We start from the raw sequence: 22183 nt of genomic DNA on the forward strand, positions 1-22183 counted from the left end.
GGTCTTACTCTGTTGCCCAGGCTGGAGTGCAATGGTGTGATCTTGGCTCACTGCAACCTCCACTTCCCATGCTCAAGCAGTCCTCCCACCTCAGCTTCTGAAGTAACTGGGACTACAGGTGAGCGCCACTGCACCCAGGTAATTTTTGGATTTTTTATAGAGATTTTTTATAGAGATGGGGTTTTGTCCAGGCTGGTCTGGAACTCCCAGGCTCAAATAATCTGCTTACTTTGGCCTCCCAAAATGCTGGAATTATAGGTGTGAGCCATCATGCTCAGCCAAAGTGTCTTCATCTTTTTAAAGAAAGTATTTTACTTACCATAAAATTCACCCATTTAAAGTGTACAATCCATTGGTTTTTAGGATATTCAAAATAGTGCAACCATCACCACAATCCTATTTTAAATCACTTCTACCACCCAAAAAGATCATTTTTGTTCATTTGCAGTCACACCCTATTCTCACTCCCAATCCCAGGAAATGACAAGGTACTGTCTGTATGGATTTGCCTTTTCCTCTGAAATTTCATATAAATGGAATTATATAATATATGGCCTCATGTCCAACTTCTCTCGTTTAGCATGTCTTAAAGGTTCATCTATGTTGCAATATGTATTAGTGCATTCCTTTTTATCACAGAAGTCCACTTTATGCTTATCCCACAATTTGTTTATTCATTCACCCACTGATGAACATTTGGATTGTTTCCACTTTGGGGCTGTTAAGAATGACACTGCTGCTGAACGTCTGCATATAAGTCTCTGTAAGGACATGTTTTGTTTCTCTTGGATATATACCAAGGAGTAGTTTCAGGTTCATAAACTTGTGTTTAACTCTTGCCATAATCTTTTTGGATATTGTTCTCCCTCATCCTATTCTGATTCCAGTTACATGTATGTTAGACTTTTGTACCATGCCTGATATGCATCTTATACTTTTTTATACTTTTTACTCTTTGTATTTTAGTGTGGATATTTCCCATTGACCTATCCTCACACTCACTAATCCTTCTTCAACTCTAATGTTGTTAGGCTCATATATAAAATTCTCTTAAGTTCTAGAGTTCTCATTTAATTCTTTATAGATTCCAATTCCTTGATGATATATTCAATCTTGTTTTTTCTTACATTTACCAATCCTGCCTATTTCAAAGTTCATGTCCAACATAAGTCCAATGTGTGAATTTATTATAGGTCTATTTTTCTCGTGGTGCTATTTCTTAGTATGCTTAGAAATTTTTGCTGGAATGCCAGAGATTGTGTATGAAAAACTCTAGAAGCTGTGGACGAAATTATCCTCTTCCAGGGAGGATTCACCCTGTCCTCTGTCAAACTAGAGCAGGGACACCTCAATCCAGTCAAAAGCTGAGCTTACTCAAGGCTGGGCTTCAGATTCCTAAAGTTAGCTCTACTGGTTTATCTCAACCTTTGGGGTATAGCCTTTGAGGGGTCACAATGAGAGAGCTTGGAGTGTTTTTAGAGAACTTCCTTTTTGAAATCAAGTTCAATTTTTGTCTTTGCTCTGCTCCTTTTTTCAGTTTTCTTACCTTGTACAACATAAAAATTGGTAAATGCTTAAGGAAGTCAGCATAGGCACATGAGGTTAATTATCTGTACATCCCTTCTCCCAGGATCTTTGCCCTCAAGTCCTGGCTGCCTTAGAAGCACTTCAGTGCCTTCAAATAGATGTTGCATGCCTCTCGTTCAGCTTTTGTTTCGTGGAAGCTATACTGTCACATCTAGAAATGGAAGTATAAAACAAGTTGTTTTTGAAACAAAATCTGGCTATTTGTTCTGATAGGATGTTTTAAAAGTACTTATTTTGAAAAGACCTCCCTTGGCCGGGCATGGTGGCTCATACCTGTAATCCCAGCACTCTGGGAGGCAAGGCAGGCAGATCACCTGAGGTCAGGAGTTTGAGACCAGTCTGGCCAACATGGTGAAACCCCATCTCCACTAAAAATACAAAAATTAGCTGGGCATGGTGGCAAATGCCTGTAATCCCAGCTACTCAGGAGGCTGAGGCAAGAGAATTGTTCAAACCTGGGAGGCGGAGGTTGCAGTGAGCCAAGACCACGCTACTGCACTCCAGCCTGGGTAATCAAGCAACACTCCATCTTAAAACAAACAAACAAAAAAACCTCCCTCCACCTAAAAGAGTATTAAGAGTATAGTATACATTTCATACACCACCTTTACTGAAAAGAGCTTTATAAGATGTAGTTTGGGTTGTCCTGAAAAATTGAGGCCTTTAAGTTCTACCTGTATAATGCTCATACAATATAGTATCATAGAAGTTGGTATTTCTACTTTAGAAAACAATTGGTTTTGCAGAATTTGAACTCCCAGATATAATTAGCTGGCACCTGCCTACATCTGGATAATTTTTTTTTTTTTTTTTTGAGACGGAGTTTTGCTCCTGTTGCCCAGGCTGGAGTGCAATGACATAGTCTCAGCTCACTGCAATCTCCGCCTCCCAGGTCCAAGTGATCCTCCTGCCTCAGCCTCCCAAGTAGCTGGGATTAATAGGCACCCACCACCACTCCCAGCTAATTTTTGTATTTTTAGTAGAGATGGGGTTTCACCATGTTGGCCAGGATGGTCTTGGACTCCTGACCTTGGGTGACCTGCCCACCACGGCCTCCCAGAGTGCTGGGATTACAGGCATGAGCCACCTGGGATTACAGGCATGCCCAGCCATCTGGGTAAAATTGTTTAATAGTATTGGGTTTTCACTTTGACAAATATGATTGGCTCCATGGCATTTCCACGTGCTATGTAATGAAAACACCAGTCACCAACAAACTACCAGTGGTGAAAATGTTACATGTTGTTCCCCCACTTTCTATGCCAGGCAGGACTTCTAAGCCACATATCTTTGGGCTCAGATCTACCCACACTTAGGTGCAAAATGTACCCACGGTAGGAAGTGATGTGGTTACTGTTTCTTCAGTCAGTATGACACAATGGAGCCTCCTTTTACATTTGTAATCTGGGCTTGGATTTTAATCCCCACGTTACCCAGTTCCCACAGCTTGACTACCCCTATTGCTTGTCTACTCAGATGTCTTACCCACTGCCTGCACTGGCTTTTAGCGGTAACTGCAGGTCCCGGCCAGCACTCTTCTGGTCCCAGGTGCTCAGATCTGCTCCAACCAGCTGCTTCAGAGGCACATTCTTTTGGCTCAGAAAACACCCCATGCATAGCATTCATCACACTAGCACTTTCAAGTTGGAAACGGTGTCAACCTCATTTACCATTTGAAAATCTGGTATTTATTAAATACAAATTCTTATTTTAGGCAGATCTATATGACTACATAAAGCAGTGGAAGTTATTTTTTATATATAACCGGGTCTTTTCCTGAGAACTGAAAGTCCTGGGAAGATGCCTATTTTAGAGTTATTATTTATAGAAGAAAACATCAAATTTGAGAGAGAATTAATTGAGTTTAAATCTATTAGAGGACTCCCTCTGTTACTAATTTTTAGTGATCTGGGCCTTATTTTGATACCTAAAAGCCAAATCAAAAGAAAGAAACAGAATACTCTATCCTTTAATCTCTTTAATTCACACATCTGTCCTTTGTATAAAGAGGTGTTTTGGTGAACCCCAAGTTGTTACACCAATGACATTCCACAGTATTAACACTAGAATGATTGAAGTCACATTCATGAATTATACAGGAAATATCAAAGGTTCATGAACTGATTATTCTTCTGGCAAGTTAGGGTTGGGTCTCATATTATCAAACTAATTTTTAATGCCTACTAAAATTCATGCTTAAGACAATCTACAATTAAAATTGTCCCTTGTTAGGTGGAGAGCAAAGACTTATTCACACTGAATCTCCCATGCCTTGTATAGCACTAGGCACAGAATGGCATTCAGTGTTTTGAGAATGAATGAATGGTCTGACTTTCGTCTTTGATAACAGTGAATATCATGCTAGGAAAACAGGGGCATGTAACTTTTACTTACCAAACTCTACAAGTTGCATTGAGCATATTTCTCAATCACGAGCATTAATTTGAGAACAGTTAGGAAGGAAAGTGGAGTCTGTGGGGCACTTGCCTCTGTCTGTGGCCTCCTGTGCAATCTTAGCCAAATAACAACCTTTCCAGGCCTAGGTTTACCTTAATATTACAGGATTTTACGCTTTAAAAATTCTATAAATTACTATTTATTTACAAACCTAGATTAACTGTGACAGATTACGGTATGTTTAAGGAATTACTTTTTAAAAATCCTTTTTATTACTCTTTTTTAAGAAATGCAACAAGAGCCTTACAAACCATCCATTTGAAGAGCAAGCACAAAGACCGGCTCTGTTTGTGGTGCCACCACAGTTGCAGAAAGGAATGTCAGGCAATCAGAAATGAATTGTGTCTCAGTCACTCTGCATGGTTGCTGCCACACATGGAACATTTTTAGGCCAACTTTTCAAAATTTCCAGTTAAGGTAAAGAGGAAATTAGATGATCTTCATTAAGACTCCATGGGTGTGTCTGAGCTCCTGCTGCCAAAAGGGCCACTAATAGATGAATTTCTTGCACTCCCAAGAACAAGCCTCTCTCGTCTTCCAAATGCTTCATTTACTAAAATACAAACAAACAGTTAAACTAACAGATCAGGAAATTAAGTCAGAATATAAAAAGACACTAAAATGCAGACTTGAGCAATGAGGTTCTCTATTCTGGGGCAGAAATTTTATGAAAATATACTTAGTACTTTATAAATGGTAAAGTGAGTAACCAACTCAGAAGTCCAAGTTAATGTTCTGAATGAAGTGAATTATTTTTTTAAATGGTCCAATTTATTTTTGTACTTTACTTTCTTTGCCATGTCCTGGATTTATCTGATCCGCCTTGGTAACAGATGTCCCATTCCTTGTAAGTGACTCTCTCCTAGCCTTATTCTACTTCTGATTGCTTCCTACTTTTTCTTTCACTTTTCTCTGATCATAACCAGGACAAAACTTTTTGGACTTAGGACTCACATCAGAGTAACCCAGAGAAAAATCTCTCGATCCTTGTTTTGCATGGGAGGGAGGATGCAGGAATCACATAGTGGGGATATATATATATTATCTCTGTGTTTACAGAATGCACCAGACTACCTCAAAGTAATAAATAAGCAGCCAGGATCCCCTGAAGGGAGAAGAGTGGCCTCTTCTGGGAAATTGGATTTTGTAGAATTTTATAGTTGAGCAAAGGGTGGATTAATTGACATTGGTAACTGTGGGGAAGAGGGCTATTTGTTGAGACCATGCTATATTTCTTTCCAGCTTTCCCCAAGTATCTTTCAATTTTAAGATATGTATTTGTTAAATGATGTACACTTAAAGTGTGAAGACAAACTTATTTGTGAACATGAACATTACCAATTACATCTGATCTTGTCTCTTTCCTAAAAAGACTACACTACTTTTGCTATCTTCCTGATGTAGTCAGGTCCCATATTCTGCACTTGGTCTTAGCCAAAATGCTGAGAAACAATTCGAGTCACACATTCTGTGTCAGTCCTTACAGAACTCATTCAGAAAAAGGAGAGGCCAGCATGATGGCTCACCCCTGTAATCCCAGCTACACAGAAGGCTGAGGACCAAGGATTGCTTGAGGTCAGGAGTTTGAGACCAGCCTGGGCAACATAGTGAGACCCTGTCCTTTTTTTTTTTTTAAAGGGGCAGGGGGAGGTGTGCAGAGAACTAAAAATCCTTACCTGAAGAGACTGTGCTTATATCCCAGACCCGAAGCCCTTCTTTTTGACCTCCAAAGGCATAAATAAATGGCAAATCAGGGCAACATGAAGAACAGAAGAGAACTCCCTAGAGAGAGAACAGGAAGATGGTGATTTTAATCTCTTCAGAGAGCCCTAATATCTAGATCTTCACTCTTGTCTCTAAGAACCTATGGTTACTCAAAACCAACTTAGGAGTATCACTTTCAAGCCTACTGCACAGGTAGCTCAGAGTCAAGTCAGAAGGCTATTACAATATGAAGCCAGACAAGCACAGCACGCTGGTTCTTCCACGATGGTATGTGCATGTTCTGACCACCCAGGCTGCTCATCTTCATTATCACTCTGTCTCTTAGGGATTTCCTAATAAACCTAACGTGTCATGTATTTCCAGAAACTTTAGCTCTCCTTTTAAACAATGACAATGATGCCAGTTTAAATCATTTTTAAACTTTAATGTTTTCTTTTTTACATTTTTATTAATAGGTAATATATATTTGTTACAGAAAATATGAACAAGAAAAATATATGAAAATCTCTCAGGGAGATAACCAGTTTATGTTCTGGGATATACTCTACTAGAGTTAAATGGAAGCATTTAGGCAATTATGCATTTAAAATTAAGCATGATATAGTACTACAAAAATTGCTTCTGTAACCTGTTTTTCCATTATATTTACATATATTTATTCATACACAATTTTGAACAGCTGTGCAGCGTTATTATGTCTGCAGTCTAACTTATATAACTCAGTGGTTGGCATACAGTAGATGCTCAGTGTTTCTTGAGTGAATCTGGTTATTTCTAAATTTTTCCTACTATACAGTAATTCATTTCAGTGTAGTCAAAACTAGTTATGCAAAGAGATAAAGATACATAAACTGACCCTAATAGCTACAGTGCCCTGAGGTTCAAGATTTCTTGGGAATTTCTTGGGATGGCTTTGATTTCAGGGTGAAAAAAAAGCAGCCATTTCACTTGTGTCCTAGAAAAGCCTCTCCCCAGAGTCCTTGGTCTTACCAAGCAACTGTTAATCATGTGAGTTGGAAAAGAACCAGTCACTGAATTCCCCACAAAGTGTTCTAAGTCATAAAATCCCACCAAATTTGACTAAACTCAAAATTCATTTCCCCAACACATCCATATTAGTTAATGCAATAGTTCCAACAGAAAAACATGCAACACAAGTTCCAAAGAAAGACAAGGTCAGAAACAGAATAAATAAACAGATACCCAGGGAGATTCTTACCATTTTCATGTCCCTAGAATGAACTAGACTTGGCCTATCTCCTAAGATGTCCCAGATCTTCACGTATTTGTCAGCTGAAGCAGTCACGAGACAGCCCTTGATTTGACTGCTAAGATCAAGACCTAAGGGAAGATTAGTTCAGACACTCTCACTTTGAAATACAGATTTACTTCATCATAAGTTAATAAAAATGAAAGAAGCATTACTCTTGCTCACCAGAGATTTCATCATTGTGTGCATTAAGTGTAAAAATTGGCTTATCTGAACGTGCATCCAAATTATACACAAAGCCGTCATCTGTACTGGCCTAGGAAGAGTAAAAGATGGGCAAGGTCATGCTATGTCACAAAATTTAACAATGGGTAAAAAGTCTAAGTCATAGTGAAAATCAGCTATATGACTTACTGGTGGAGCTTATGAAAAATTAACATGGACAGAAGTCATTTACTTTTGGACGACCTGAGTTTGCACTCACATGGGCTAATTCAGTTGACATGTCTACTGGATATGAGTATGAAGCTGTGGTGAGTGGTCTGGAATGGGGCTAGAGAGGCAAAAGCAAAGAGGCCATAGTTACGTCCACGTGAACAGAGAACTGGTGAGCATGGCTACTCAAGTTGTAGGCTGAGGAGACATCCACAGAAGTGGGTCAGAGAGGGAAGAAGGGACAGGGAAGAGTGTCAAGGAACCAAGGTGTGACCAACAGTCTAATCGACCAGTGTGGCAGCAGAGAAATTCAATCAGATAAGGAACTTAGGACTGAAAGGCAGATTAGAGTGGGTTGTTACACTGTCAAGAAAGGAAGAAGAAATAAAGGAATTAAGAGACACAGAGTCAAAAATGGGAGACAGAAACCTGAGCTTGTATACAGGTCAAGGGCAACAGCCAGTACAAGAAAAAAGGATAAAGGATGGCTGAGGCAGTCTGAAGGCTGGGCCAGGGAAGAGAAGGCTTGGCTCTTATTTGAGATAAGAGGGAAGCAGGTGAACCATTTCATCTACTTTAACCTCCCACTTCCCTAAATATTTGGGATTTTAGTATCTATGACCATTTGTTAGCAAATAATCTCTAAGTTTCTGTGCCTGAAGAGTGAGAGCCAAAGTACAATACAACATTCAAGTACAACTGGAACTTCATTCCTGATCATTGTAAAATGAGTCTGGCTTCAGGATGCCTGGCTAGGAACAGCATGCACCTCTACTAATGGTGCAGAATTGAGATTAAGTATCTCAGAATCATTACTTCAGGAACCTTATTAAAACTGTCCACATCTTTTGAGAAAGCTGTTTTTAAAAAACTTTTTCCCACCTTTGCAACACACTACATATTTACTTTAGGAAAACTGGGCAACAGATTTAACTAATCTTCCCTCTGGATGAATGCTGGGCTCTTCTTTTTACATGTACTGAAATGTCAGTGGAATCTTTGGATGCTATGTGGAAAATCATCATCCTCCCTAGATAATAAGGGTATTTAGAGAGAGGTCTTACACTTTTTTTCCTATTTGGGAGATAGTGCTATAAATTAAACAGGTTAGCATTCTCATCACTAGAGCTCCATTTAAGCATGAGGATTTAAATAAAAGAATATCTTTTTGGACTGATTTAGCCATTATAAAAAACAAAAAATACTAACTATGCTTAGTATTTCAAACAACACTACAATAAAATGATCAAAATCATTGAATAAAATGTGGCACACTTTGGAATGGCCGGCAACCAGCAAAATCATTTACATGTTCACTACTTTTAAAATAAGAGCCATTCTCTTATTAAAAAAACAAAACAAAAACCTTATGCTTTCAACCCTAAACCCAAATACTTCATTCTGTTAAAACAGAAAAGGCTTTTCAGATAATTCTCTCTACTATGGAATTTAAAAAGTCATTAGTAACCTAGAAAAGCAAAACAATAACATGCGTACTCTTACCAAAAAATGACAAGGTGAAAAGTGATTCCAAGTCACTCTCTCTATCTGCCCACTGAATCGCCACATTCGATGGCTTTCATCTGGACTTCGGCAGTCATACAAAGCCACTGACCTAGACACATTCAGGCAAAGTTAGGGTTTTAAGAGTTCAATTCTCCTATATGTTTTATTTGTAATGAAATAGTAATAAAATAGCACTGTGAAATCAAGATTCATTTAAAGCCTGTTTTAAGGTTCTAAATAAAGGTAGAAAAAAATGAGCTGAGTTTCAGTAATTGATGGATTCTGATCTTAACACTTGAAGGCACTGATGGCTTTAATGTTACAGTGGTTTTGACCTTCTCCAGGTCAAATCTTCCACTTGCAAGAAGAATCCTCTCTATGTCCAAAAGCCCAGGACGATTTCTAATTTCCCCTTCTCTGGTTGAGCTCAGAGCCGGGTTACTTATGTCTTAGGCACACTTACTCTCCACAAGCAGGTTATTGTGTTGGGGGAAGCAAGATTGCACTTTTGTAATTCTGCATGAATCACAAGAAATGTAAACATACCACGCTTCAAAAGGGTAAGAAATGAAAATAAAGACTGCAAAGCTGGTTTTGGCTTCTGCTATCTGTTTCTCCCACCCATAGACCCAATCTGTAAAAAGGAGCACTGATATGAGGTAGAAACCCCATGGTTGACCAGTGGCCCCAATTCTTCACATCTCTGTATATCCATGGCCTCTGTCATGTGACATGGGAATTCTTCCCATAAAGGCAAAGTACAGCCTCTAAAAGCCAAAGAAGTTCCTAGTTCCTACAGTTATATTATTATGACAGAACCATGTTCCCTTGTAGCCTGAAAGGACGAGGGTTAAAAGGAAAAATAAGTTGTGCAAATAATTTAAACACAAAGGTGGCCTCAGGGATACATTCTGCCTGGGTATCAAGTGATACTTTTAAAATGACTTCTAGAGGATAAAAACAGCAGCAATCATTCCTGCTGTGCTTTCTTACTTATCATATGAGCCAGAAATCAGAGTCTGTGCTTCAAATGGATGAAACTGCAGCGTCTGGACCTAAAGGGAGGAAACATAAATGCAGAGATCTCTGTTTGTTTGCTTTTTGTAAAATTACCTAACATGTGGTAAGAATCTATTTGACAGTATTTCTATAAATGCTTCCCTTTGAAATAAACAAAAGAAACATAAATGTACTGCATAATCAAAGGGCAAACCATGCTCCCAAATAAAGACTGGGCACTTAAAGAAAATGTAGTTTCCCCAAACTGTTTGGCAGAATACTTAGGTCCCTCAAATGTTAGAAGATACTCAGAAGAAAAAGGGAAGTAGTCAAACCCATCTGGTGAATTCCCCATGCTCCAGAAGTCCCAAAACAATGTGCATTAGATCCCTGGGGAATAATGCAGTAATGGGTGTTAATTCTTTAATATCATTGTGACTGACAGCCCTCATCCTTTTTTAGGAGCCTCTATAAATATGTTACAGGGCACTAATGTTCCTAGTAACTGTACCTTTCTGTACCCAATTTTTCATCTCTAAGATGGGCATTATACCTACCACACAGGGCTTTGTGAAAATCCTAAGAGATAACAGGTGAAAGCATGCTACAAGCCAGATAAAATTATTTTCAAAGCCATATATAAACGTTTGAGATTATTTTTAGCCAATATTTGTGTCCGATTTTTAAGAACCGCTGATCAACTAAATCACCATACCTTGTCTGTGTGTACAGCGAGGCTAGCTGCTGGTTTCCCCAAGGACATATCCCACAGAATTACAGTGTTGTCCGCTGATGCACTTGCTAAAACATTTCTGAGAAAGGGAAGAATCCAATCAGGTAATCTTTTAAAAGTCAGGAGCATTAAATATGAGAAAAAGATTGCATTTACAATAGCATCAGAAAGATAAAATACTTAGGAATAAATTTAACAAAAGACTTACATAATGAAAACTCCTGAAGATTATGAAAAGAAACAAGAGTATCTAAAGAAGTGGAAAGACACCCCATGTTCATGTATTAGAAGACTTAATAGTGTTACTATGGAAATACTACATCTACAGATGGAGCTATAAACTGATCCACAGATTCAACCAATCTCTTTCAAAATCCCTGATGACTTTTTTCTTTCTTTTTGCAGAAAGTGACAAGCTGATTCACAGCCAGGCACAGTGGCTCACACCTGTAATCCCAGCACTTTGGGAGGCTGAGGCATGTGGATCACTTGAGGTCAGGAGTTCAAGACCAGCCTGGCCAACATGGTGAAACCCCTTCTCTAAAAATACAAAAAATTAGCGAGGCATGGTGGCGCACACCTGCAATCCCAGTTACTCAGGAGTCTGAGGTAGGAGAATAGCTTGAACCCAAAAAGCAGAGGTCGCAGTGAAACGAGATCATGTCACTGGACTCCAGCCTGAGCGACAGAGTGAGACTCTGTCTCAAAACAAAACAAGATGTACTACTATTAGTATTAGCCTAATAATAATAAAAAGTGACAAGCTGATTCCTAAAATGCAAGGAACCTAGAATAGCTAAAATAGTACTGAAAAAAAGAACAAAGTTGGCAAGCTCATACTTTCTGGCATCAAAACTTACTGAAAATCTACAGCAATCACATTGTGCTACTGGCATAAGGACATACAGATTAATGGACTAAAACTAACAGTCCAGAAATAAACATTTATAGTCACTGGTTTTTGACAAGGGTACTGAGGTAATTAAATGTTCAATGGGGAAAAAAGTCTTATCAACAAATGGGGCTGGGCACGGTGGCTCATGCCTATAATCCCAGCACTTTGAGAGGCAGAGGCAGGCAGATCACTTGAGGTCCGGAGTTTGAGACAAGCCTGGCCTACGTGGTGAAACCCTGTCTCTATAAAAATACAAAAAATAGACAGGCATGGTGGCATGCACGTGTAATCCCAGCTACTCAGAAGGCTGAGGCAGAATCACTTGAACCCTGGAGGTCGGGGGGGTGCAGTGGGCTGAGATCACACCACTGCACTCCAGCCTGGGTGACAGAGTAAGACACTGTCTCAAACAAAACAAAACAAAACAAAAACAAATGGTTCAGGGACAAATGAATCATCTTCACGAAAAAGAATGAAGTTGGACCCCTACCTCACACCATACACACAAAAAAAACTCAAAATGGATCATGGACTTCAATGTAAAAGCTAATACTATAAAACTCTCAGAAGGAAACATACATGTAAACCTTCATGACCCTGATTTAGGCAATGGTTTCTTAGACACAACATCAAAAGCATGAACAACAAAAGAAATACACACCATCACATGAAAAACCCGTGCTGCAAATGATATCACCAAGAAAGTGAAAAAACAACCCACAGAAAAGAAGCCCCAGGAAGTCAAGACTACTGTGAGCAATGATTGTGCCACTGCACTCCAGCCTGGGTAACAGAGTGAGACCCCTGTCTCAAAAAAAGTAAGCAAACGACTTGGAAAAACATTTCTCCCAAAGAAGATACACAAATGGCCAATAAGCGCAAAACAAAGATGCTCAACATCACTAATCGTTAAGAAATGCAGATTAAGCCAGGTGTGGTGGCAGCCCCTGTACTCCCAGTGACTTGGGAGGATGAGGCGGGGGTATTGCTTGAGCCCAAGAGTTTGAGACCAGCCTTAGCAACGTAGTTAGACCCCCATCTTACTTTAAAAAAAGGGGGGGAATGCAAATTAAAACCGCAGTGAGATACCACTTCATACCCATTAGGATGGCTATTACGAAAAACAGAAGATAACAAATGTTGGAGATGCTAGAGCCCTTGTGTGCACTGTTGGTGAAAATGTAAAATGGTGCAGCTACTATGGAAAATAGTATGGTAGCTCCTCAGAAAATTAAAAATAGAATCACCGTAAGATCCAGTAATAACACTTCTGGGTACATACCCAAAATAATTGAAAGCAAGGACTTGAATATTTGTACACCCACATTCATAGGAGCATTATTCACAGTATCCAAAAGGCAGAAGCAACAATCCAGGTGACCACACATAAATGAACGGGTACTATACCTTACATACAATGGAATGTTATTTAGCCTTAAAAAGGAAGGAAACTCTGACACTTATTAGAATATGACTGAACCTGAAGACATTAAGTCAAATAAGCCAGTTGCAAAGAAGTAAGTCTGTATGATTCCATTCATATGAGGTGCTTAGTCAAATTAATGGAGACAGAAAGTGGAGTGGTGGTTGCCGAGGCTGGGGGTTGGGGAAATGGGGAGTCAGTGTTTAAACAGCAGAGCTACAGTGTGGAAAGATGAAAATGTTCTGGAGATGCATTGTGGTGATGGTTGCACAACTCTGTGAATGTACTGAAAGCCACTGAACTGCACACTTAAAAATGGTAAAAGTGGTGATATGATTTGGCTATGTCCCCACCCAAATCTCATCTTGAGTTGTAGCTCCCATAATTCCCACGTGTTGTGGGAGGGACCAGGTGGAAGGTAATTGAATCATGGGGACAGGTCTTTCCTGTGATGTTCTTGTGATAGTGAATGGGTCTCCTGAGATCTGACGGTTTTATAAAGGAGTTCCTCTGCACATGCCCTTTCTCCTGCCTGCCACTACGTAAGACATGACTTTGCTCCTCATTTGCTTTCCGCCATGACTGTGAGGCCTCCCCAGCCATATGGAACTGAGTCAGTTAAACCTCTTTCTTTTACAAATTACCCAGCCTCGAGTATGTCTATATTAGCAGCATGAAAAGATTAATACAAGTGTTAACTTTTGTATTTTGCCATAACTTAAAGAAAAAATAAAAGAGTATATAAGATGTGAAAATAGAGAAAAATGTCTCCTAGGAAGAAACAAAATCCTGTTGCACCATGGGCACTGCCAAACACCCTGTTTTTTCCCAGTGGTAGTGGAGAGAGGGCACTTGGGTCACCAAACATGTAATGAGCACCCACAGTGATGAGCTGGCAGGTGACCTGGAGGATGCAAAGAAACAGATGGCAGAGCTCCTGCCTGCAAGCAGAGCATCCTACAAGAAAGGAAGATAGACACAAAAGTCCATGGCACAAATAAAGAGATGAGTGTAGGCATGAGGTAAGATCACAATGGCTACAGTCTTTTACAGTCATTCAAATGTTATTTCTTTTTACCTGATTAGCTTATTCCATGAAAGGTCAAGGACAGCATCGGTATGCCCTTCTGCTGAGGAACTCTGTAATAATTGTTTTAATTATTTTTTGTATTAAAGTCTCCCCATAATAAAACTGAATATATTAATTTGCAAGATTCTTTAAACCTTAAGATTGTTTTGTTTTGAGATAGAGTCTCGCTCTGTTGTCCTGGCTAGAGTGCAGTTACATGATCTCAGCTCACTGCAACCTCCACCTCCTGGGTTCAAGCAATTCTCCTGCCTTAGCCTCTTAAGTAGCTGGGATTACATGCATACGCCCCTATGCCCAGCTAATTTTTATATTTTTTGTGGAGATGGGGTTTTGCCACATTGGCCAGGGTGGTCTGGAACTCCTGACCTCATGATCCACTCTCGGCCTCGCAAAGTGTTGGGAGTGTGAGCTACTGCACCCGACCTATTGTTTTGATATTATATAAACTTTTGAAGACTAAAAGAAATAAAACTTTGTCTCCCTGTTAGAGACGCATGATAAATTTCATTACAGGGGCTTGGCGTGGCAGCCCACACTGTAATCCCAGGACCTTGGGAAGCTAATGTGGGAACATCACTTAAGGCCAGGAGTTCGAGACCAGCCCAGCCAACATAGCAAAACTCTGCCTTTACAAAAAAGTCAAAACTTAGCCAGTCATGGCAGCATGAGCCTATAGTCTCAGCTACTTGGGAAGCTGAGGTAGGAGAATAGGAGGATCTCTTGAGCCCAGGAGTTTGAGGCTGCAGTGAATTATAATCGTGCCACTGCACTCCAGTCTTGGGAGACAGAGCAAGACCTTACCTCTTAAAAAAAAAAAAAAAAGAAAGAAAATTTCTTTACAGGGAACAAGGAAGAAACTATAGTAATCTATTTTTTTAAGAGACAAAATATCGCTTTGTCACCCAGGTTGGAGTGCAGTGGCACACGATCATGGCTCACTGCAGCCTCGACCTCCTGGGCTCAAGCACTCCTCCCACCTAGGCCTCCCAAAGTGCTAGGACTATAGGCATGAGCTACTATGACTGGCCTAGCAGTTCTTTGTTTTCCTTGAGACAGTCTCGCTCTGTCACCCAGGCTGGAGTGCAGTGGTGCAATCTAAGCTCACTGCAACCTCTGCCTCCCAGGTTCAAGTGATTCTCCTGCCTCAGCCTCCCCAGTAGCTGGGATTACAGGCACACACCACCACACCCAGCTAATTTTTGTATTTTTAGTAGAGACAGTTTCACCATGTTGGCCAGGCTGGTCTCAAACTCCTGACCTCAGGTGATCCACCCACCTCAGCCTCCTAAAGTGCTGGGATTACAGGTGTGAGCCATGTGCATGGCCCAGCCTAGCAGTTCTTAATCTAGGTACTGTAATTATACAAATATCATTATGGCTCCCAACCCTCATAAAACCTAACAGTTTTAAAAGTTGCAGGAGTTAATACATGGATAATTAGAATTCAACACAATAACAGAATTTTTTTTAAAAGATTAGTATATCTGTATAAATAGCTACTGTATTTGAAGGAGGCTCATAATCCGAGAGTCCTTCATCTATGGTAGCTATTCATATTAATATACTAGCTTTGAACTAGTTTTCTGTAAGAAAGAACAACATGACAATGGAGGTTTTATGCAATCAGAAATAAGTTTTCTTTGGATGGGCTTTTCAAAACTAAAAATTACAATAATTTCATAACTACCTATCCCATCTCACCAAGAATACCTGATTGAAAAAGTGTATGTTCTTACCCTTCACCCCTACTCCCGAGTAAACTTATCTCTGACATTAGAGTTTAAGTATTTATTAACTTCTTTACCTTCTTTCCTTTCTTTTTCTTCTTTTTTGAAAGTTTACTTCCGAGTGTGAAGACTGGCTCTAAAGAGTCCACTATATCAAGGTCCCACACTTCAATAACAGGGGTCATGTTTCCTACAGCAATGTAATTTCCTATGGGAGGAAACAATGCATGTATGATTACACAAAAAAAGACATACAGAACTTCTAATCAAATACATTACACTGTAGATCAACTGAAAAATGCTTTAGAGCAGTGCTTCTCAAACTTATATGCATATGCGGCATCTGAATATTACAAATGCAGATTGTATTTCAGGTGGTTCTGGGTGGGCAGTTCTAACTAGTTCACAGGTGATAACCATGCTGTGCTGCTGCTGGTCTTTGGGCCACAATTTGAGTAAGAAAGGCTCAATCTCTTGGCCCCAGTGTTTTCACTTACATAATGAGAATAACCCTCCTCCCTTCCTCCTTCATGGGGTGCTGCGGGGATGAAGATCAGATCAGATCAGATCATGAATCGTGAACAAGGTTTGCAAACAAGATGTAAGAGTATAATCAGTGTTTACCTTTATTAAAAAGTACGGACAGGGGCAACTAATAGTGTGCAGATGTGGTTACAAAGACTAACATGAGAACCTAATTACTTGTGACAAGCCTCTTCATTTCGGTTTTACCTTATGTTTTCTAAAACAGGTTATGCCACTGAAATCTAGCTGGTAACATCTCACACATCAGGCCATTTATACAGAGTCTGTATGGGACCTTTATAGTTCTACAGTCCAAAAGGCTTCAGGCCCCGTCCTTCAGCCTGTAGTAGAGCAGCTACCTCCTTACCTGTCTAAAGTCTGGGGATTTATGGACCCCAAACAATAAAGTGATGGTGTGTTAAGAACTCTAACTTCATAAAACAACAGTAACTTCAGAAAATATCAGCAACAATTCTGAAAACATTCAAGAGAATACATAATTTATGGAGCTAGGAGAAAATACATTAGACTGGAAATCACTGAACAACCTTAAGTTTTCTAATTACCGGTAGAATCATCTGGGCTAGGATCAAAATTCAGCCATTCCACACTCAGAGGATATGCAGACAAGAGTATATCATGGTGTACATAAAAAGAGTCTTCTTCTTGATTATAAACTGAAAAGATGGGGAAAAGAGACTTTAATGCATCAGAACAAGTCATCAAAAATCACATCCCACTCAAAAAACCAAATTCTATTAAATGTATGTGAGCCATGTGCTTTAAAGTGAGACATCTGATATTATAAAGAGATTCCAGGCTGGGCACGGTGGCTCACGCCTGTAATCCCAATACTTTGGGAGGCCAAGGTGGGCAGATCACTTGAGGTCAGGAGTTCAAGACCAGCCTGGCCAACATGATGAAACCCCGTCTCTACTTAAAATACAAAATTAGCAAAAATTAGCAAAATTAGCAAAAATTTAAGTCTACTGAAAATACAAAAATTAGCTGGGTATGGTGGTGCACACCTGTAGTCCCAGCTACTAGGGAGGCTGAGGCAGGAGAATAGCTTGAACCCAGGAGGTAGAGGTTGCAGTGAGCTGAGATCGCACCACTGCACTCCAGCCTGGGCAACAGAGAGAGAGAGACTCCATCTCAAAAAAAAAAAAAAAAAGATTCCAATATCATGACTAGGCAAAAATTCTGCTTGTCTAATACAATCCCATCTTGTGGCATACCCCACAGGAGAAAATGAACACTGACATCTGATACTCCACCTGCATCCTTGTCAGATAAATGGTCCTGTCTTCTAGGTCATTCACAGAAAACAAATGTTCATAAGGTCTCCACAAGAAGTACTTATTTTATCTTTTAATGGTCTAGCTGCTTATAAGCCAAAAAGAACAAACAAAAAATAGGACGGGAGAGAAATAACTCATATTTGGAAATGTAAATGTTTATCAAAAATTATTCTTAATATTTTTAAAAAAGGTTTATGAAGATGAACAATAGAAACAAAGCTCCCGAGAACATCCTTTTGGAATATGGCAACTAACAGCTCCTTAACATTCACAGCTGTAATGTTAAGCAGCAAAAACACTGTAAAATCAACGACTAAGAAGTCTTTTTAAAATTTGAAACACTGATAAAACAGAATCCACTAATCAGAACCCCTCCTCATATGCTTTTATTAAGAAAGAGGTAAATATATAATAAGTTAAGGATTTTATTTTTAATTCCTCAGATCGCTGCTTCTGGAATTGATCCTGGGATTAGCAGATTTGTGTAATGTTCTATCATATCCCTATGATGAGAATTCACGTTCAAAATCATTAGACTGTGGTCCTACAAAAACCTCAACCATGTTTGATATACTCAGCTTACATTTTACATAAAATTGGTGGTAATACTTTAAAACATACTCTTAACCACGTGAGATCAATATTCGGATCAGTTTTAGAATATAAATTTGAAGTTATTCTTATACAGACATACTGGGAATTTGGAAATTCCTTCCAAACCCAAATAATAAAGTATATCTATAATAACCTAACTTAGAAGGAAATGGAAATACAACAGCTTTAACTTCTTTCTCAGCTCCTCTTTGATCCTGAGTTCAAAGGAATGACTATAAGTTCTCAGGAATGCATAAAAAAATCAATGATGACCAAAAAAACTGTAATAGGGTCTCAATTTTTTGAAATTAGAATTGGTCTTAAAAGCAAAGTAAACAAATGGTTTTCATTTGAAATATGTAAAAGTTCAAAGATATCAAGAGTTAGAAAGAATAACTTCACATTAAATTGCCTGCTATGCATAAATAGATCACAATGAGCCATGGGATAAAATGGGCCTAATCTACAGGCTTCCCACGGACAGCCTTAAAGATTCTGAAGAGTTATAGAAATCCAAGCTAAACAATGGGCGCTGTGATGAAGCAACCTAGAAGATGCCGATAAACATTAAGCCTAAGGGTTTTATTTTTTCAAGCTGTGCAACTGTGTTTCCTATAACAAAAGGACTTATCAGCCTCATAATCTCTTTGAATCTTCAAAGTTTCAAGACGATCTGAAGACTGCTGGGGGAGGACAGTATCAGGCAAGGATGGACTTGTCTGAAGATATGAATGAGCACAGTGGAAGGGGCATGAAAAACAAAAGGGAGAATCTGTAGTCAGCGTGCTCCAGACATTGTGGAAGTCTACTTTTAGCATATAAAAAACAGATTTTACATTAAAAATACCAAAGTGAGGCAAGCCATTCAATTAATATTAAATCAAAAACAGCAACATTTAAAAATATAATTTAAAAATTCCTATTTTCATGCCTACTTCTGATTACTGCAAAGCTTTGGCTTCTGGCTTTGGTACAAATATTCCTTGAAGTGGGAAAGGTGATCAAGATGTTTTGGTTCCAAAAAAGAAATGTGGCCCTTTGTGTTGAATTATTATGAAGAAAATAAAATGTTTTGCAAAGGGGAAATATCTGAAATAACTATTTAAAAAACATGAGAAAAACCTGTCTATCCAGTATAATCCACATAAAGAAAAAATAGCCAGAAAATAAATTAGGAGTAAAAATCCAAGGTGGCAAGTTATTAACTCAGGGGAATAGGATTATGCATTTTTATCTCCCTAAGAGATGGGGTCTTTCTTTGTCACCCAGGCTGGAGTACAGTGGCGCAAACACAGAATCATAGCTCACTGTAGCCTAGAACTCATGGGCTCAAGCGATCCTCCCGCCTTAGCCTGCCAAAGTGCTGGGATTACAAGTGTGAGGCACCGCACCCAGCCTTCTATTTTCATATACAGTTTTACTTCCAGGCAGTGAAACAGGCAGTGAAAAACAGGCAATCCTATTTGAATAAAAGATTAAAAACCTCTATGAGGCCAGGTGTGGTGGCTCACACCTGTAATACAGCACCTAGCACTTTGGGAGGTCAAAGCAGGATTGCTTGAGCCCAGTTCAGGACAGCCTGGGCAACACAGTGAGACCCTATTTATATATAAAATCAAAAAAAGACACCCCTATGAAAAATTTCCAGGGGACTTATTTCCACAGAAAATTCAGATACCAAAGTGATGTACTGGACTACACATGTCCAGAACAATAACCAAGAAATTGGCCACCTGTGTAAAAGTTAACTATGTAACCAACTTAAGCAAGATACAGTAGGATTTGGCACCTAAAAATGAAATGGTAACTAATTCACTTATTATTTTACCATCACTTAGAAAATCTTTTAGTTAGGAATTTGTCACTTACCATGCACCTCTAAATTGCACTGGTCCTGTTCAGCTCGGCCACAAACTATGAGATTATCACTGGGCTTAATCAAGAAATCTTCACGTTCATATTGTTCCTAAGTAAAAGGAAAAACATGTCATTGGCTAGAAGCACAGAGCCAGTAAGGTTTTTCAAACACTTAACAGCATAGTTAGAAAAACGATGTAAATATTTACTGTATCTTTCAGAGTAACGTAAGGATCTTGATCATTACTCCCGTAGACCGTAAGACCCAAGAGAGATTCACCAAGAGTCTCAGCATCTGTAAGAAAAATTGACAAACTAAAATAATAAAATCGTCATCTTGACAAAAACATTTTTTCTATGACATCCATTCTTGGACTTACATGCAACCATCTATTTTATAACTAACTCTGGATCATCTAGAGTTGGGAACGGAAACTACATAAGCAGCAGCAGGAATTTAAAAGCCATTTGTATTTGACCTTTGGAATGGATTTCAGACAGTCTTGGAATTCAGGATCTTCCAATGAAAGAATTGTATTAGGGAATTAGACCCTTTTAGAAAATATGAGAACTCTCTTGAGATTCTCTACTAGCTCCCTGCATTCATGACTGAAGGTGCTACAGAGAGGCAGCCTTGAGGACCTGCAAATAAAATGACCCTAAAACACTGAAATCAACACAATAAATAAGGGTTGCCTGGTCAAATAAAATTGAGAAATGACTAGTTTCAAAAAATTAACCAGATTACTCTACTGCACATGTTCTGATATGCTAATATGCCTTATAAGCATATGAAAAATGAAATACTGTATGCTTTTTCCACTAAACTTACTTGAAAATGAAATTGTTCTTTTATGGCACATCTACAATAGTAACAAAGGATAACTCAGGAAAGGAAGATACACTGAATTGTTAGAGGAAGCCACTTTGAGGAGGCAGGACTGATAGGTCTTAAACATCTGATAAGCAACAGAGAAAGCAATTTCTGCTACATGAGAAAGAGATGATTCTGAATGCCATCTCTCCAGGCTGGGTTAGCTCTTTGTTTCTCTGTATATCTATGGCACTCTGTCCCTAACAAGGTTGGAGCCCATAACCCAGAGTCCAGTGGAAAAAACTATCCTCTACTGGACTGTATCTACAGAAAAGATGCAGTGAAAAGAATGAAGGCTTTAGAGCCAGAGAGTGGTCAAAACTCAGCACCATCTTTAACCAGCTGTGTGCCACCAGTAAATGGAGGTAATGATTCCTTTCTAAGTACTGTGGATAATGAAAAATGAAGTTAATAGTAATCCATAGGACAGCTAGCCAAGGGAACAAGGAAAAAGGAGGAATGAACATCTAGATGGAAAAATGGATAAATGACAATTCAATTCAGATGGAGTGAAGAAATCAGGGTTACTTCTTGTCTGAAGGAAAAGAGGTACACCACCAATAATAAGACAGAAACTAGAGATATCAATTCTGGAAGGATGCTGCAAAACTCCCAGCTACCTCTGCAATCCCTTTCTTCCATGTCCTCTCCTCCTCATTCCTAGTGCCCCAAGCCAGGCCCTCATTGCTTCTGGCCTAATTTGTCTTAAGTTTCTGCTCCTCTAAGAGATTCACCCTATCTCCCAACCTGTTCTCCACTGCTGCCAGAGTTAACTTCCTAAAGTGCATGTTCAATTATCATGTGTTCCATGCTCAAAAACCTTTAATGATTTCCTCCCGCACTGAGAACACACAGACTGCTAAGCCTGGTATCCTAAGTTTACTGGGACCCAGTAAGTCTTTTCCCCAGACTTCCCAGCAACTCCCCGTCCACCTTCTCTGTGCTTCACTCATGCAGATCAACCTGCCAAGCATTTCCCCTTCTTTGGGTCTTTTTCCAGGCTGTTACCATCACACACATCAGGTCAAGCTCAACACTGCTCTGGCACTAAAGGCTTCCTATAGTTTGTCACATTCCACTAAATTTTCCTCTTACTTGGCTCAGTTCTACCTCCACAATGTTATCTACAGGGCTCAAACATGCCCCGCCTGAGGCATTCAGGCCAAGACAGCTAATTGACTTTGGTCAATCCCATCTCCATCCAGAACCTACTTCCTCATTTCTCATTGCATGTCCGTTGTTTAC

General features: G+C 39.3%; 2 protein-coding genes across 3 annotated transcripts in view; one reads left to right on the forward strand and one right to left on the reverse strand.

Moving 5' to 3' along the window:
* The window catches only part of LOC105497670 (PR/SET domain 4), a 45336-nt gene extending 33469 nt beyond the window's left edge, over positions 1-11867 (forward strand). The window contains exons 12-13 of one of the 2 annotated variants that reach the window (XR_011608877.1): positions 1-118; positions 11058-11867. Coding sequence is in view for 1 of the 2 variants with exons in the window: in XM_071071185.1 (XP_070927286.1) it covers positions 1-40 (40 nt within the window). In the remaining variant the exon portion in view is untranslated. Of the gene's footprint in view, positions 7297-11057 lie in introns of those variants that run through there. The other variant, XM_071071185.1, reaches the window with a different exon arrangement.
* The window catches only part of LOC105497671 (PWP1 homolog, endonuclein), a 25018-nt gene continuing 6387 nt past the window's right edge, over positions 3553-22183 (reverse strand). The window contains exons 4-15 of the mRNA XM_011768938.3: positions 20274-20359; positions 20077-20173; positions 16879-16989; positions 15865-15995; positions 14049-14110; positions 10635-10731; positions 9914-9975; positions 8918-9029; positions 7205-7295; positions 6989-7110; positions 5721-5826; positions 3553-4597 (exon numbers count right to left, since the gene is read on the reverse strand). Coding sequence (XP_011767240.1) covers positions 4488-4597; positions 5721-5826; positions 6989-7110; positions 7205-7295; positions 8918-9029; positions 9914-9975; positions 10635-10731; positions 14049-14110; positions 15865-15995; positions 16879-16989; positions 20077-20173; positions 20274-20359 — 1187 coding nt within the window. The 3' untranslated portion in view covers positions 3553-4487. The remainder of the gene's footprint in view (positions 4598-5720; positions 5827-6988; positions 7111-7204; positions 7296-8917; positions 9030-9913; positions 9976-10634; positions 10732-14048; positions 14111-15864; positions 15996-16878; positions 16990-20076; positions 20174-20273; positions 20360-22183) is intronic.

The sequence above is a fragment of the Macaca nemestrina genome, chromosome 10 (assembly GCF_043159975.1).
Source record: "Macaca nemestrina isolate mMacNem1 chromosome 10, mMacNem.hap1, whole genome shotgun sequence".
Classification (NCBI taxonomy): domain Eukaryota; kingdom Metazoa; phylum Chordata; class Mammalia; order Primates; family Cercopithecidae; genus Macaca; species Macaca nemestrina.